Source organism: Protomyctophum bolini (assembly GCF_963924005.1).
Source record: "Protomyctophum bolini genome assembly, chromosome: 1".
In the NCBI taxonomy this organism is placed as follows: domain Eukaryota; kingdom Metazoa; phylum Chordata; class Actinopteri; order Myctophiformes; family Myctophidae; genus Protomyctophum; species Protomyctophum bolini.
In genome coordinates, this window is record NC_137862.1 from 50200690 (window position 1) to 50216425 (window position 15736).

At 46.0% G+C, this 15736-nt stretch overlaps 1 protein-coding gene across 8 annotated transcripts in view; it reads left to right on the top strand.

Moving 5' to 3' along the window:
• The window catches only part of kifc3 (kinesin family member C3), a 62542-nt gene that overhangs the window by 22173 nt on the left and 24633 nt on the right, over positions 1 to 15736 (top strand). For all 8 annotated transcript variants that reach the window (XM_080776070.1, XM_080776072.1, XM_080776067.1 and 5 more), the window contains exons 2-9: positions 215 to 335; positions 3268 to 3419; positions 7336 to 7765; positions 10343 to 10449; positions 11104 to 11169; positions 12384 to 12548; positions 13500 to 13781; positions 14202 to 14375. In XM_080776070.1, coding sequence (XP_080632196.1) covers positions 254 to 335; positions 3268 to 3419; positions 7336 to 7765; positions 10343 to 10449; positions 11104 to 11169; positions 12384 to 12548; positions 13500 to 13781; positions 14202 to 14375 — 1458 coding nt within the window. In that variant the 5' untranslated portion in view covers positions 215 to 253. The remainder of the gene's footprint in view (positions 1 to 214; positions 336 to 3267; positions 3420 to 7335; positions 7766 to 10342; positions 10450 to 11103; positions 11170 to 12383; positions 12549 to 13499; positions 13782 to 14201; positions 14376 to 15736) is intronic.

Consider the following 15736-nt stretch of genomic DNA (forward strand, 5'->3'; position numbering starts at 1 on the left):
ATCTACCGGTACTCACACGATGCAGTGGCTTTTATTTGTAATAGTTTGCTGAATGATACAATAACAGCACTTCTATGGAAATATAGGGTGGAGTTCGTCCATTGAGTGATTCATTCCAAATTCCACAAGTCATGACGACCACGGCACTTTAATGCCACACAAGTCATGAACAAATCTCTCCCTTTTCTGTCTCGTTATGTCTGTGTGTGTGCAGCTGGTCCAGCGGTCCAGCGCTCTGCTCAGCCCTGCGGTCATGTTTGGAACACGCAAGACCTGGGACCTCAACCACTCCCCCTGCCTGCAGGAGCTCTGGAAGAAAGACGTGTCATTGGACGGTGAGTCTGTCACTCAAAGCGGCAGCAGAGGGGAGGCGGGACTCTAATAATACCAGTGCCGCTGCATTCTTTAGATTAGAATGACAGGCGTGAGAGAGAGAGCGAGAGTGGAAGGAGAAGAGGTGTGTGTGTGTGTGTGCGTGTGTGTGCATGTTGTACTGACAGGTGTCTCGCTGTGAGTGAGGGGGCGTGGGGGGAGGGAGGGAGGGAGGGGTGGGGGTAAAGGAACGGTGTTTGGGGTCGTACCTGAGGAGGACCAGGCTGGCAGGCAAGCGATGAGGAGGCTGAATGTATTCCATGGAATACAGGTCAGTTCTTTTTGGTCTCATTGTCAAGAGGAAAACGAGGTTAGCAGGTTGCTGTGAAATGGATCTTATTGGCACTTATTGGACAGCGCTTATTCTCACTCGCTTCTTTTTTTTTCTCTCTCTATCCCTCTCTCAAGCACTCGTGACGAACACCTATTTGAAACGGGGGGGGGGTGGATTTAATATTCACACCCGGTGTGTTGTATTGTATCAGCGAGCATGCATGCCTGCATTTCCCTGCAGCAGTGCACTTTGCAGCCAAGGTGACGATCGAGTGGCACACTGTAGTCGTGGCCGTGCCTGGCCAGAATACTGGGGGGAGAGAGAGAAGGGAATGACAAGAGATTTAGAGAGAGAGAGAGAGAGAGAGAGAGAGCGATAGCTGGGCGGAGAAGAAGCAGAGAAAGGGACACTGTCGAAAGCAAGATAGAGCGAACAAAAGAACGGCAGAGGATGGGAGAGGTTAGTGTTTCCTCCTGTATAAGGGCTAATATAATGCCTCGACTCAACTGTTGACAGGTGAGTGTTCTTGGTCATGAGGTGTGTGAGAGTTCAGCTGTTTTGCTCTGTGTGTGTGTGTCGGTGTCTGTGTGTGTTTGCTACTGTAAGCATTATTCCTATCTGTGTTTTGACAGTTTGAAGCTCTATTATTCACAATATTGTGATATACTCTGTCTTGGCTGAATGTGTGTAGTGTACAATGAAAAATTCTTACCTGGGACGTTTAGCTTTAGTGATTGCCTAGTGTAAGTATTTCTGTACTTGTCCACTAGCACACTGAATGTGGGCGTGTGAGCAAATTGGTCAATTGCGGAATTGAGAATTCCATGCTAGAAGGCTTTCTTACCTTTTTATTTGTACAGTATGTAGTTGTTACGTCCCCACCAAAGAGTCCCAGTCCAGGTGTTATTTTGTGCAAAAGTGCATTATTGGCTATTTCCCCTACCGTAAGCCCTCAATGAATTGAATTGAATTGCATTGAATTTAATGGGACATTATTTCCATCGCTCAAAAATCTTTTTTTGTATATATCCTCTCTTCATAATGTAAATGGCACACTATTCACTACTTATTTTGATGGAAATAAGCGAATTAGCACAAAAAACCCAACCCCCCATTGAGGGCTCATATTAGGGGAAATACCCAATAATGCACCTTTGCACAAAATAACACCTGGACCTCTTTGTTGGGGACGTAACAACTACAAATAAAGGTAAGAAAGCCTTCTAGCATGGAATTCTCCTTTAATACCATAAGAGCGTGTTTCAGCTCGGTCGTACAGTGCATTGATTGTTCTCAAGATTGATAAGCGTGTGTGTGTGTGTGTGTGTGTGTGTGTGTGTGTGTGTGTGGGAACAAACATGATGTCCCCCCCACACACACACACACGTCACCTCTGGTTAATGTGTGACCTGCTGTTATCAAGCTCATGAGACCTTGATGGTTTCTGTGGCAACCACCAGACCATTCATGATGAGCAAGAAGGCAGAAATTATAAATAAATGGACACACTTAATCACACATTTGTATTGGTTGACTTGGGAGGAAATACATGAGGGGGAAATTATACGGATTAACGACACTTAATGCACACATTCCTTTGAGTATTTAAACCCATTTAGACCCGAGAAAAGATTCTACAAATGCCTTCTAAATCTTGTTTTAAGCACCACGGACCCCCATCTGGGAGTATGTTGTTCCAGTGACCCCCCCCCCCCCCCCCAGAAGCAAATATTTGAGTTAAAACGTTCACTGTGACAGAATATATGACATTCAAAGATTTGTGCCACATTTTCACGATTTAAAAAAAATAGCAGACCTACAGCTGTGCCTTACTATGAGCTGCTATTTTGCAATAGCTAAAGTGTAACATAATGCTTAAAACACATAAAGGGGTTCACACCCAGAATGGGTTAGAGCACTGTTTATCAACGCGGGGTCCAAATGGATCCATAATCTGGTCTGGTGTCCAAAATAACTGTACTCTCTCAGAGTCATATTAACCCTGGTGATTTATTTGACAGTGTTGATTGGGCTCCCAAAGATAGAAAGTTGTATCAAACGGAGGTCTGTGTGGCCTAATGCATATCAAACCCGGGGGTCCTTTAATTTCATTAAAAAGGTTGCGAATCACTGTGAAAACTATACTGCCCTTCCTGCAAAGTGCAGTAACTACACAAATAATCAAACTGATACAAACGGTTTTTGTTTGAAATTCTTTATTTTTGGAATACCCCGTTGAGATACAGTTATAGTTATAGTATCTCGTTTTGGAGAGGGTCCTAAAAGTTTTCAATTATCAGTATACAGGTATAAGTGATATAGCACTTTTTTTGTGCATCTGTTCATATTGCTTCATTTTCAGGTAATTATCTGGTAGTCTTAAAAAAAAAAAGAAGAACTTGCATCTTCGCTTTACTATGTAAAATCCTCACTGTCAAGAGTGTACAAATGAACGAGTCAATTGTGTTTAATTTGTTCACTCTCTGAGTTACAGAATGTAATTAAGGGTCCTTTTGGACCGCTGGTGGTCCCCAGACCCGACGCTATCAACGTACGTTCATTAAACGTGTGACTGTGTGTGTGTGTGTGTGTGTGTGTGTGTGTGTGTGCCTGCCCTGCAGCCAGCTCAGTGGACTTCCTGATGAGTGATGGTGAAGAGGACGGCTCCTTCTTGTCGCTCCCCGCCTCGGCCTTCTCTCAGCGCCCCTCGCTGACCGCCGCAGAGTTCTCAGAAGCCACCGCTCAGAGGCAGAGCCAGCAGCTGCTCATACAGGTGAGAGCTTGGGCAGTTTACACTGTACAAATCCCTGAAGGTTTGTGTATTTAATTCTGAGAGTTAACCCATTTTGACCTGAGATCTTGAGGTCTTCTACACACTGACAGTTTTCTGAAAAAGCTATGTTTCTATATGTCAGTGGTTCTTCGATTAAAATAAATAAATAGCAGACCTTCAAGCTCGTAGCGCGCCACTCGGTGGCGCGCTATGAGCTTGTAGATCTGCTATTTTTCAATAGCTAAAGCATAACATAATGCTAACACCAAAAGGTGAACCAAAAGGGGTCGTTTCACAGTTTACAATGTAGGTATTTAGCAGACGCTCTTATCCAGAGCGATTCGGTGGTTGACTTGGTTACATTTGTTTGTACACTGAGGTGGGGTGCCCTCCGCAAAACACGCAAACTCTCCATTAGTGCCAGGAGCTACAATATCTTTCCCACGATGCACAGGAATTGCACCTGGTTCGTCTCGATAGCAAACGATCTACAGCGCCGACTTTGCGGGGTGAAGATGTGTGTTGATCTTAAAATGAGGAGTAGTTTTGCACAGTCATGCCGCAAAAGCTTCCCCACAGACTTCCAACTTAATTGTCATCAGAATGTCGTCAATCCATACTAGCCACCGTCTTGGCAGTGTCCCATTTAGATATTATCTAAATGGGACACCCAGTGCGCACGTTGGCCCTTTTCTCCTGGCATGCAGGAGGAAAGCGGAAACTCCTGCTCAGCTCGTTTCAATCCGTCCAATCTGAACAGAATGTTCATTTCAAGCACTCGATCCTTCAGTAGTCCTTATGAAACAAAACCCAAAAAAAAGGTTAACCTCTGTTAAAGATGGAGTGCCACGATTTTGTTCCACCCTAAAACATGATCATCAGGTATTATTATAATATAAGGAGGAATAACTTTTTCCTAAAAGTGTACAGTATTTGTTAAAATCATGATTTTATGTGGACACGCCCTCCAGTTAATTATAGTTTGCCTGGTGGGCGGTGATGGGTGGTGATCCACCTGAACTGAAGCCGCACCCACAGCTGTAGTTGTATGATAAAGGGGGAGGGGTTAGGGGAGGGGCTGATAGTGTGACGGCACATAAAAACGACTCCAGGGTGTCTAATGAAGTGCCGTCACCTCATAGACACATGGAAAACTGGAAAAATGGTGGCACTCCCATCTTTAACGACGAGCGGCTATGGAAAGAAAACGGGGCACCTCTTTTACAGTAGCCGTGCGCCGTGACAACCGGAAATATATGATCTAAAAGTTGGACATGAGACGTGATTTAATAGGCAGGCTACAGTGGGAAACAAAATGCAAAAATAAGGCTACAGTGATTCTGAAGGCCAAGCACTGAATTTGGACATCTCTCTCCAATGTGATGTTTCGCCTGACTCTCCTGACATCATTTATATCACATGTAATAGTAGATTTTTAAACGTGCATGCTTCATTGGGTTTGTCGTCGTTTAGGAAAGCATTCTGTGCTCCTTTTGATCTCGCAACTTGGATAACACTGCCCCGTCGTGCAGGGCGCAAACCTGGTTTTATTAATGCAACGCCCAGAACACACCCAAGGCTAATTAATTGGCCACAACGGCACGCTGAGCGCTAGGGGTTGTGCATGGCGCTAGGGGCATTTTAGCATCCTGTAGATGGGGCCATAGTGGTGGTCACTGGTCACACCGCCACGGGCACAAGTTAAGACCATGGCGCAAAGTTGCATCGTCAAAATAGGGCCCTCTGAGTTACTGTGTGTAGTTCACTAGAGGTCCACGCTCACGTCTAGCTTTAATACAAACTCGTGTGAGGTGAGGTGCGCTCTTATCGTCATACATCGTCATACATCACATTCCGTGTTCAGCCAATCGAATCGTCGTTATTTGTTACACACTAAGCTGGGCATAGGCGGGGGCTAGCACGCCTCAAAATCCTGTAACCCAGCATGCCTTGCACTGCGTCGATGCGCGTGTCAAATCGTAAGAAGGAAACACAGGAGTCGAGTTCCGGTTTCTGGGCCGGTTTTAAAATGCCGTTTTCTCTGAATGTAGACGGCATCCGCGGTGATTGAACACGAGTGCGGACGTTCTGGAATCATCTCTGATGTCGTGTCGAGGCGCGACAATGTTAATGTAACGCTTCTGAAGAGAAATGTTTTTTTTTAGACGGACAGACTGAGTAACGGCGGCCTTCAGAAAACGGAAGACGGCGCGATGCTAGGGGGAAGGGGGGGTACTATTTAGCGAAATTAAAGTAAATAAGAGAATGCAAGTACATTGTAGATGGTGAAAGGAGCCCCCCCCCTAAATCTCAAATGTATTATAAGAAAGTAAGAAACTGCAAAATCATTATATGAACACTCAACTCACTCAGTGTATTATCTGTTAGTGACGCACCAGTGTTGTGAATACAGTTCCTTTGGACGGAACATGAGACAAGTGCGTGATTCATTCTGGTATTAAAATCACACTTGACGTAAAGCATGTGGCATTTCATTCTAATAATATTTTCATGGCACCTGTTTTTATTATAGCTGAATCAACATTCTTTAAATGCCACATTGGAGACACACACACACACACACACACAAGATTGATATACGCGATGACGGCCTCAGTGCTGAGTCATTAGCTGACTCAGCAGAAAAAAACCCTGAAATGACAGACCCCCAAGTCACTTCTGGCCTGGTTTTCTTATCAAAGACGACACAGCCGTCTGCTTAACGTGGCGCATCAACTGAGCCACGCTGGTCGGCATGTGCTCTTAGACCTGAATTGGTTCAGTTCAGTCAACTTCTCTCTGTGTTGCTCTCTGTTCTCTATTCATCAGTCCATTTTCCCTTTCATTGCTCTGTCCTTCTCTCCGTGTCGAAGTTGACCCGGTCCAGCTTCTGGACACAAGCCCCCATCATCACACTGCTAAATCAGAGTATTGATTTAAACTGGCCCGCTTACATTCACACACTGCCTCTCTCTTGCTCTGCGACACTGTCTCTTCCTCTCTATACTTATACTTACATTTCCACTTTGCTTTCCATGAAACGCCCGTCTTTTCTTCTTTTAAAATGTTCTAGAGACCATTGGTTCTCATTCTGCAGAGAGACCTGGTCAGACGGCCACAACAAGCAGATCAATACTGAATAACAACGGATCGTAAAATGACACGTGCTGCCAACAAGAATTTCGAGGGCTCCTGTTGCCGTAGCAGAGCTTAATTGCCAAGTCTGCTTGGGTTGGGTCGTCAGAGCCTTAGATATAGACAGAGTTACGCAAACTGTGTTCACTTTATGGGGCTTCAGTCCAATGGCGGCTCTCCTACATAGACTTCTATTGAGCATGGGGACAACCAACTGGGACAAGTCCTGGACCGGAAGTAGGCAGAAATGCATTGGACTCAGGGCAACAGCCCAGCTTTAATGACCTTAAATCCCTTCATTTTAGATTGTTTTGTAGTAATAGTACAACATGAACATTAAAAAGTATTTCGTTGTTACTGTACAATACTTAAAAACAGTTGTCACGTTGCACAGTCACATGCTTAAAATAGCTCTTATTTGCGCCGCCCTCGTTGAAAACAATGTACTGTATTTCCAACTCCAGCTTGTCTCGGTTCAGGCTGCATGAACAGCGCTCTGTTTCTGCCCCCTCCATGTTGTAACTCTTCTGTTAGAGGGCTCTGGGTTGGGTGTAAGAAAGAGCCCTGTGGGAGTGCTGTGGTGCAAAATCGTTTAATGGATCAAATCAGTGGTGGTTAAAACCTTGCAGTGATGAAACTATAGTGTTCTACAACAGGAAAATGTAGATATCCTGTATTTTAACATAATTAAATGTGTGTGTGTGTGTGTGTGTGTGTGTGTGTGCGTGCGTGCGTGCTCTCTGCCTGTGTGTGCTGCCTGTGTGTGTGTGCGTGCTTGCAGGCCTTACAGGACAAAGTGTGCGAGTTCCAGACTCGTCTGCAAAGCGAAGAGGTCTCTCAACTGCTGCTGCAGACACTGCAGCAGAGTAGTCTCGAGCACAGTGCACAGGAGCAGGACAGCAGCCTACCACACGTGCACAGTGCACAGGAGCAGGACAGCAGCCTACCACACGTGCACAGTGAACAGGCCGACAGCAGCCTACCACACGTGCACAGTGCACAGGAGCAGGACAGCAGCCTACCACACGTGCACAGTGCACAGGCCGACAGCAGCCTACCACACGTGCACAGTGCACAGGCAGACAGCAGCCTACCACACGTGCACAGTGCACAGGAGGACAGCAGCCTACCACACGTGCACAGTGCACAGGAGGACAGCAGCCTACCACACGACGTGCCACAGGAGGAGCTGCTCTGTGCACAGCCTAACGGTGAGGGGACAAACGAAGCCTACTACTCTGTCAAATCCTACACAGCCAAATCCTTACTCGTCCTTGACACAGCCTTAGACCGTAAGACTCTGGACTGAGTTTAATTGCTAATTTCTCCAAAGTTGGCTACCATAGCTGCCATTTGGTTTTGGGCAATTCTCATTTTTAAATGAATCAAATGCTTGAATATTCACTTATTCGCTAAATGATGGAGTTGGTTGCCCTTATGGACCCTTATGGACCATATGCAGACCGCGGCCATCTTACCATATACAGTAAGTTAATGGCCAGGTGCTAACAAGGTGCAACTTCCCATTCATCCAAACAGAAAAGTCCTATCTAATTGTATTAAATAACGTCAAACTTACCAACATTACAGCTGTACAAAAAGCTTGAATCATCTCTTCTTTCTATCCTGAAAGTGTTTGTTTCATAAAAGTCCACCGTAGACATGTTATGAGCTACTTTGTGTCCTTGCAGGTGATTCTATTTCTAAGTTTTGCAGTTTGGAAGTGCTCGTTAGATATCACTCAACCGCCCTGTGTACCACCTGTTCCTGTGTACCACCTGTTTTGAATTTGCACATGGCAGCAGGACGTTGCATTACTGAAAACGAGTGCTTCCAAACTGATGGCAAGATGGCCACGGTCTGCAAATGGTCAATAGATCATTCATTCTACGCTCTCAAGAGTTAAATCATTGTTAAACATCTGCATTATTTAAGTCAATTTACAAGAAGTCTCCTCAATTTGGAGAATGTAGAAGAATTGTTATTTTGATCGTTTTCAGTGTATCTCTCCTATGGTACCAACATCAATACAGCATGGACATATTCTTTAGTCTTGGGTCTGAGAGGCTAAATGTCATCAAATGGTGGTCCGTGGCTCAAATGCAAAATGACAAGGGTCGAAAACCAATGGGCTAGTTGAACAATTTTTATGTTTTTCAAAATAGTACGAAATGTGTGCCCTTGGTGTGGAAGGTTGACAGTTTGTATAGCAGGGTAGACAGGACACAGCTCTGGTACAGTCTAAGTTTGGTTGTTGGTGCTGTACTGGGCCGACTGTCAGACGTTGTTAAGCCTCTTTAAGTTGTTTCTGGCCTTGCTGAGTCTGCTTGTGATGTCGCTACCTGCACCTCCATCGCGACTGACAATGCTGCCTCTGTATGTGAACAGATCTGGTGTGGGTAGATGTATTCCATCTATGTGTATTGGTAAAGGGGTTTGGGATGTTCAGCCTCATCAGCTCCGTCTTATTCAGGTTGATCTTCAGACCAGGTTGAAGAGTAGTGCAGACACAATAACCTTGCCTCACCCCTGTTATGACTGCGAAACTGTGTTGACGGTTTACAATTTGGCGTGTGAAGCTGTTATAGAAGCTTTTGATGAGAAGGACAAGTTGGTTTGGAATCCCAAATGAACAGTATTCTCCATCAGCTGTCAACACATCGTCTACCTTTTCGGAAACCCTGCTTGTTACTTTTTTGTCTGTCGCATCTGATAGTCTTTGTACGATAATTCTGGCAAGGATTTAGCTGGCGATAGACAAAAGGGTGATGCCACGCCAGTTGTTGCAGTTGCTGAGGGCACCTTTCTTATTGGAATTAAAAGTCACGACCTACTTCTGCTCAGAGGGACGGCCGGCCACCTATGCTATAATGGATAGTCAAGCAAGGCAAAACGGCATGGTAAAAAACATGGCCGGCTTTGTAAGACTGACCTCATATTATGTATTGGAAGCAACACAGCTGTAGCTAGTAATCAAGTGTAAAATGGGTGTGTTCAGTTCCTGTCAATGCTTGCACATTGGCAGACCCATGGCTCTGGGCACATCTACAATGTAGCACACCCATTATTAGTTTTATTGACTGCAGCTGCGTTGCTCACTAGCCAGTGCCGCGCTAGCCTCATCATGGCCTCCATGAGGATTACACATTTGCTGGTGTTGGTCTTGACCCGGTCTCGCCTCGCCTCTCCTCAGTCTCTGTCTCGACTTGGTCTTGCTTTAGGTGGTCTCGAATAATGCAGCATCATATGATGCACAATGTTAGAGCATAGAAATGTCAGACAATTGCCAGAATGTTGCTCTTTATTAGGTCAACGTTTCGGTCGATTAGACCTTCATCAGGACAAGTGTCTGACAGTGTGCGGGACCTTTTCTTTGGTTTTCAAAGATACCCTTTTCATTATATGCTCTATTGCCCTATGCACCTGTCACTAGCCTTCTGAGATGTGCATTGGCCTTTTGCTAAAAAAAAGAGCATAGAAATGGACAATCAAGTGAGGGCAAACTAGCTATCGGCAAAGTTTAATTTCAAATTGTGATGGATGTCACAAGGCACATAATAATAGGTCTGTCTGTCATCACGTAATTTGCAGCTGGGTTGACATAATTCAGTTGATAAATCATTAACATTGATGTTGACGGAGTCCCGGGTAAAGACACACAAAATGGGAAATGAAATTGTGATTCTTTGTACATAATGTGTGGAGTGAAAGGAAAAGCATTTATCCGGAAGAAAGGTTTGAAACTAGTAGTAGTCGTTGTCTCAAGCTGAACGTTGTGCGTTTCGTAGGTGTAAAGGCCGTGCAGAGCCTGGCTGAGCCACGGGTGCAGAAGCAACACGTTGAAAGCCTCAACAGTCCAGAGGAAGAGCAGCTCATTGTTCAGCTGCGCACACAGGTACCTCTAGCTAGACACCAGCCTACAGTATTGTCTGTAAGTGTACTGTATACTGTACACCTAAAACCAGTCTACGATACTGTCTGTAGCCTGTAGAAACACCCACCTAAAACCAGCCTACGATACTGTCTGTAGCCTGTAGAAACACCTACCTAAAACCAGTCTACGATACTGTCTGTAGGCTGTAGAAACACCCACCTAAAACCAGTCTACGATACTGTCTGTAGGCTGTAGAAACACCTACCTAAAACCAGTCTACGATACTGTCTGTAGGCTGTAGAAACACCTACCTAAAACCAGTCTACGATACTGTCTGTAGCCTGTAGAAACACCCACCTAAAACCAGCCTACGATACTGTCTGTAGCCTGTAGAAACACCCACCTAAAATCAGCCTACGATACTGTCTGTAGCCTGTAGAAACACCTACCTAAAAACAGTCTACGATACTGTCTGTAGGTACTACAGTAACTGTACTAACTATAACCCTCAATCCAGCCTATAATAATGTCTCAAACTACACTTACTGTAATCAAAGTGTAAAAATGAACCCCCATGGTTCCATGTACACTGAGGTGTTTCTCACTATATACACACACACACACACACACACACACACAAAGAATTGAAGCATTTTTCCACTCTGAACTGGTCAGGTGGAGGAGCTGGAGGAGAAGCTGTTGGACCAGACCCAGGAGGCAGAGAGACTGCGCTCAGAGCTGGTGAGATGGGAAGTGGAGAGGCGAGGGAGGGGGTTACAGGTGTTTTAAGCATTATGTTATACTTTAGCTATTGAAAAATAGCAGATCTACAAGCTCATAGCACGGCACCGAGTGCCGCGCTACGAGCTTGTAGGTCTGCTATTTTTGAAAATGTAGTGCAAATCTTTGAATATATCTTCTTTCAGAGCCAACGTTTTTAACTCAAATCTTTGCTTCTGGGGGTGTCCCTGGAACAACATATTTATCAGATGGGGGTCCGCGGCCAAATACATAATATAATCTTGGGGGTCCTTGACATGAAACTGTTTGAGAACGACTGACACATAGAAACATAGGGGTTTTTCAGATAACTGTCAGGATTTAGAAGACACTTGTTCCCAGGTCTAAATGGGTTTAAAATAATGAGGGCAGAAAGACGGGGAACACTAGGGAACAACATTCCTCGCTGGGCTTTGGGTGGCATTCCTGGGAAATCCACCTCCAGCCTGAGTCAAACGGCTCCTTGAGTGCAGCCGTCTGGAGACTCGGCACAGACACACCTCTCCTCACAGGTCTCTGGTTGCATCGTGACATACTTGTTCTGAAACGACAACCCAGAGGGGTGCGCCCGCCAATGCAGGCTGGTGGAAATAGGACAATTTCTTATTGTGAATGATAATCTTACACATTATTTATATAAGACCTGAAGAAAACGGCAAAAAACAAAAAAAAGCATTTTCGGCCTATTCGGTTTCGGCCCGAATAGGCTGAAAATATATCACTCAATAGTGTATGTAATTAATTCATTCAAAAGAGCTGAATAAATGTTTTATGGACCCATAATGGTGATTATTATTAATTAATTAAAAGGCTGAAAATATATCACTGAATAGTGTATGTAATTAATGCATTCAAAAGTGCTGAATAAATGTTTTATGGACTCATAATGGTGATTATTATTTAACTTAAGTTTTGCCATAACCATTTATTTTGCCATAAATCATGTAGCTTTAAGGTGTGGCCATGACAGGCAGCAATGGTAGGAAAAAAAATATATACAGTATATAATATTAATAATATTCGGTTTTCGGCCAACTGTTTCCTATATTCGGTATTCGGTTTCCCTTTCGGTGCGTCCCCAATGAAAACGAGAGCATAGATAGAATCAACAAAAACATTGTGTAAAAAGAAGAGAAGACGCCTTTTTGATACCTTTTTGTCCTCCATGGCTGCAGGGGGCGACGGACCTGGAGAAACACCTGGAGCTGCTGGTGGTTGAGAACGAGCAGCTGAAGCAGGAGCTGAAGTCATGCAAGAGCTCCCTGCTTCTCCACCAAGACGCTGCGGCTGCTGCCGCCGTCGCCTCCGCCTCCACCTGCAGCAACTGCCCCCACAGCCGGGTCAGTGCGCTGTGAACGTGATTATGTGAATGTACAGAAAGTTTTAACTTCAGTGTCACACCTGGCCTAAATCCCCTATTGAATGAAACGTAAATTACAAAACGTCACCAAACTGTGATGTAGGGCCACGGTGGCACTGGCACTGGCACAGTCGGTAGTGCTGTCGCCTCACAGCTAGAAGGTCCTGGGTTCGATTCCCGCTGGGGGGGGGGGGGCCTCAACAGTGCCCATACCCTAGGTGGGGTTGGTAAAAGGGCCTTTCTGTGTGGAGTTAAAAAAAACATGCAGTAATCCTGGTCTCTAAAACGGCCTCCCTCTGGACATCACAGCGCCTGATGGGGGGGAAAGGAACTGGTCGGAATAACGTGTTCCTCCCACGCGCTACGTCCGGCCGTGAAAACTCAGGTGAAAAGAAGCAGCTTGGACTCCTCATGCATAGAAGGAAGCATGAGGTCAGTCCGCTGCCCGGTTGGCAGAGGAAGTGTAGCGCCGAGGATTACATTTAAGCAAAATAGTAATATTGCAATTATACAAGAGTTACCCTTAAAACTAAGAAAATCGCTGAAAAAACATATATATTTTTTAATGACAGATGTAGTCACTACGACCACAAATGTCCCAAGAAACTAACTAGCCTAGCCACCGACTTTGCTGCGCTCTGGGAGAACAGAGCGGCTGAATTTTGAAAGCTGAGTTTTGATTGGGCGTGGAGTGGTGCTCGTTTGAACCACGGCTAGAAGGCTGTTTCAAACAATCAGATTGCTTCCTTGAAACGACCTGCGTACTTGTTTTACAGGATTCTTTTTTACAGTAGCATACTTTTCCCAGATTTACAGTGTGCCTGGTTGCATGCAGATCTACACGCTGCGACGCATTGTGAGCTTGCAGATCGGCTGTTTTCAGTGTGCGATATCAAATCTAAATCTCCCCATGGGTTTAACTCTGGCTCAGGATGTGGACGCGCTGCGCGGGGAGGTGTCCCGCTGGGAGAGCCAGGCCCGGCAGCGGGAGCGGCGGCTGGCTGACCTAGAGCGTGAGCTCCTGGAAAAGGCGTCCAAGGTGGACGGCCTCCAGAGGCAGCTGGAGGACTCCACGCATCAGCTGACGGACAGCCGGCGGCAGCTGGAGGAGTCGAGGCAGCAGCAGGACGAAGCGGAGCTGTCCCTCGGACTGCAGCTCCGGGAGTGCGAGGAGGAGCTGGCGCGGCAGGCCGCCATGCCCTCGCTGGTCAAGGTGATGAATGACAAATTAAAACGATACAATGAAAAAATTATTCTCCAACTTCTCTCTCGGTTGATGCATTTTATGGCTACTTGCAGAGACATCTTGGTCAGTCATTCTCATGTTGGCACGTTATTTAGACTAGGTTCATTGTTTACCCGCATGGTATCCTATAGTTTCGGTACAGATTTAGATGGCATATTGTTTTAGAGTAGACAAATGCTAGGTTCATGTTTCACCTGGTATTATAGTTCCTTGAGCCATTACAAAGTGCATTCTAAGTACCGGTATGTGATTATTTACCTTGCTTATTGTAAGTCTGATAAATTGTAATTCTTGTTGGTGAAGCGAAACGAGCAAAAGTATTATCGTGACATTAACAGGGTTTCTTCTCTTTCCTGTTGTGTGTGTGTGTGTGTGTGTGTCTCTCAGTACGTTACCCAGACAGTAGAGGTCAAAGATCCTGAGACCCAGAAGGCGTTGACTGAAGCCCAGGCCAAGAATGCTGCACTGCACGAGCAGCTGGCTCTCCAGAGACAGCTGCTGAGAGAGCTGGAAACCCAGCTGCACGAGTCCCAAAGGACCTGCACTCAGCTACGTACACAGGTATGGCTACAATTGTACCATACCATCACTTCTGATGTGCCGGGGCACGGTGGCACAGTCGGTAGTGCTGTCGCCTCACGGCTAGAAGCTCCTGGGTTCGATTCCCGCTGGGGGGCGTGTTCCCTCCTCCGCGTCATCAGTGCCCATACCCGAGGCGGGGTTGACGAAAGGGCCTTTCTGTGTGGAGTTTGCCCTCACTAAAAACATACAGTAATCCTGGTCTCTAAACTTCCACCCCCTGGCTAGCCGGGGGCGCCTGATGGAGGGGAAAGGAACTGGTTGGAATAACGTGTTCCTTCCACGCGCTACGTCTAGCCAGGGAAACTCCCCCTTGCCAGTCTGAAAAGAAGCAGCTTGGACTCCTCATGCATAGACGGAAGCATGAGGTCAGTCCGCTGCCCCCCCAAGGTTGGCAGAGGAAGTGTAGTGCCCAGGATTACATTAGATAATTGACACTGGGTGAAAAAATGAGTTGCAATAAAATATTTATTAATTCAAAAATATATAAGAAAATTATGTGCTGTGGCTGTTTCTCTCTGTACTGGTCCAACGGTTCTTGAAGTCTCATGGAAAGCGACCCCGACCCAGAGTTTACGTTGACCGCTCATCCCTGCGACATACTGTACAGTACTAGCGTCCTGTCCAGGGGGTGTACAGTACAGTACAGTACAGTACAGTACAGTACAGTACAGTACAGTACAGTACAGTACAGTACAGTACATCAAGCCGCCTCGCGCTACAGAATGGGAAGATGTGCTCCTGCCCTGTGGGCCCTGTGGCTCCTCAAAGCGTACTACTTATTGCGCATGCGTGGCTCTGTAGTTTAACCCCTCTTTCTCTGCATGCATTTGGTTACAGCTGCTGACGGACCAAGGCCGTCTCTGCAGCCTTCTCTCTAAGGCTGTCGGCAGGGCTAACGCCGGGGTCATTCGCAGGTTGTCCCAGGTTGGGCCCCCAATCCCCCTAAACCCCTCCAGGTTGTCCCAGGTTGGGCCCCCAATCCACCTAAACCCCTCCAGGTTGGGCCCCCAATCCCCCTAAACCCCTCCAGGTTGTCCCAGGTTGGGCCCCCAATCCCCCTAAACCCCTCCAGGTTGTCCAAGGTTGGGCCCCCAATCCCCCTAACCCCTCCTTGGGCCCCCAATCCCTCCTAAACCCTCCATGTCATCTCTGGGATTCACTGATCAAACGTATCGGCCTCAACTGTTCCCAAGTCCCAAAGTCCTTATGTACTGAGTTATAACTCAAGGTACTGTTAGTGATATCATTTTGTTAAAGACAAGTAAATAGCTCTGTATTCTGATAATAATCATTGCTACAGTATAGAGTGTTTGTTCAGAAATAAATCCCAGTGTCTCCTG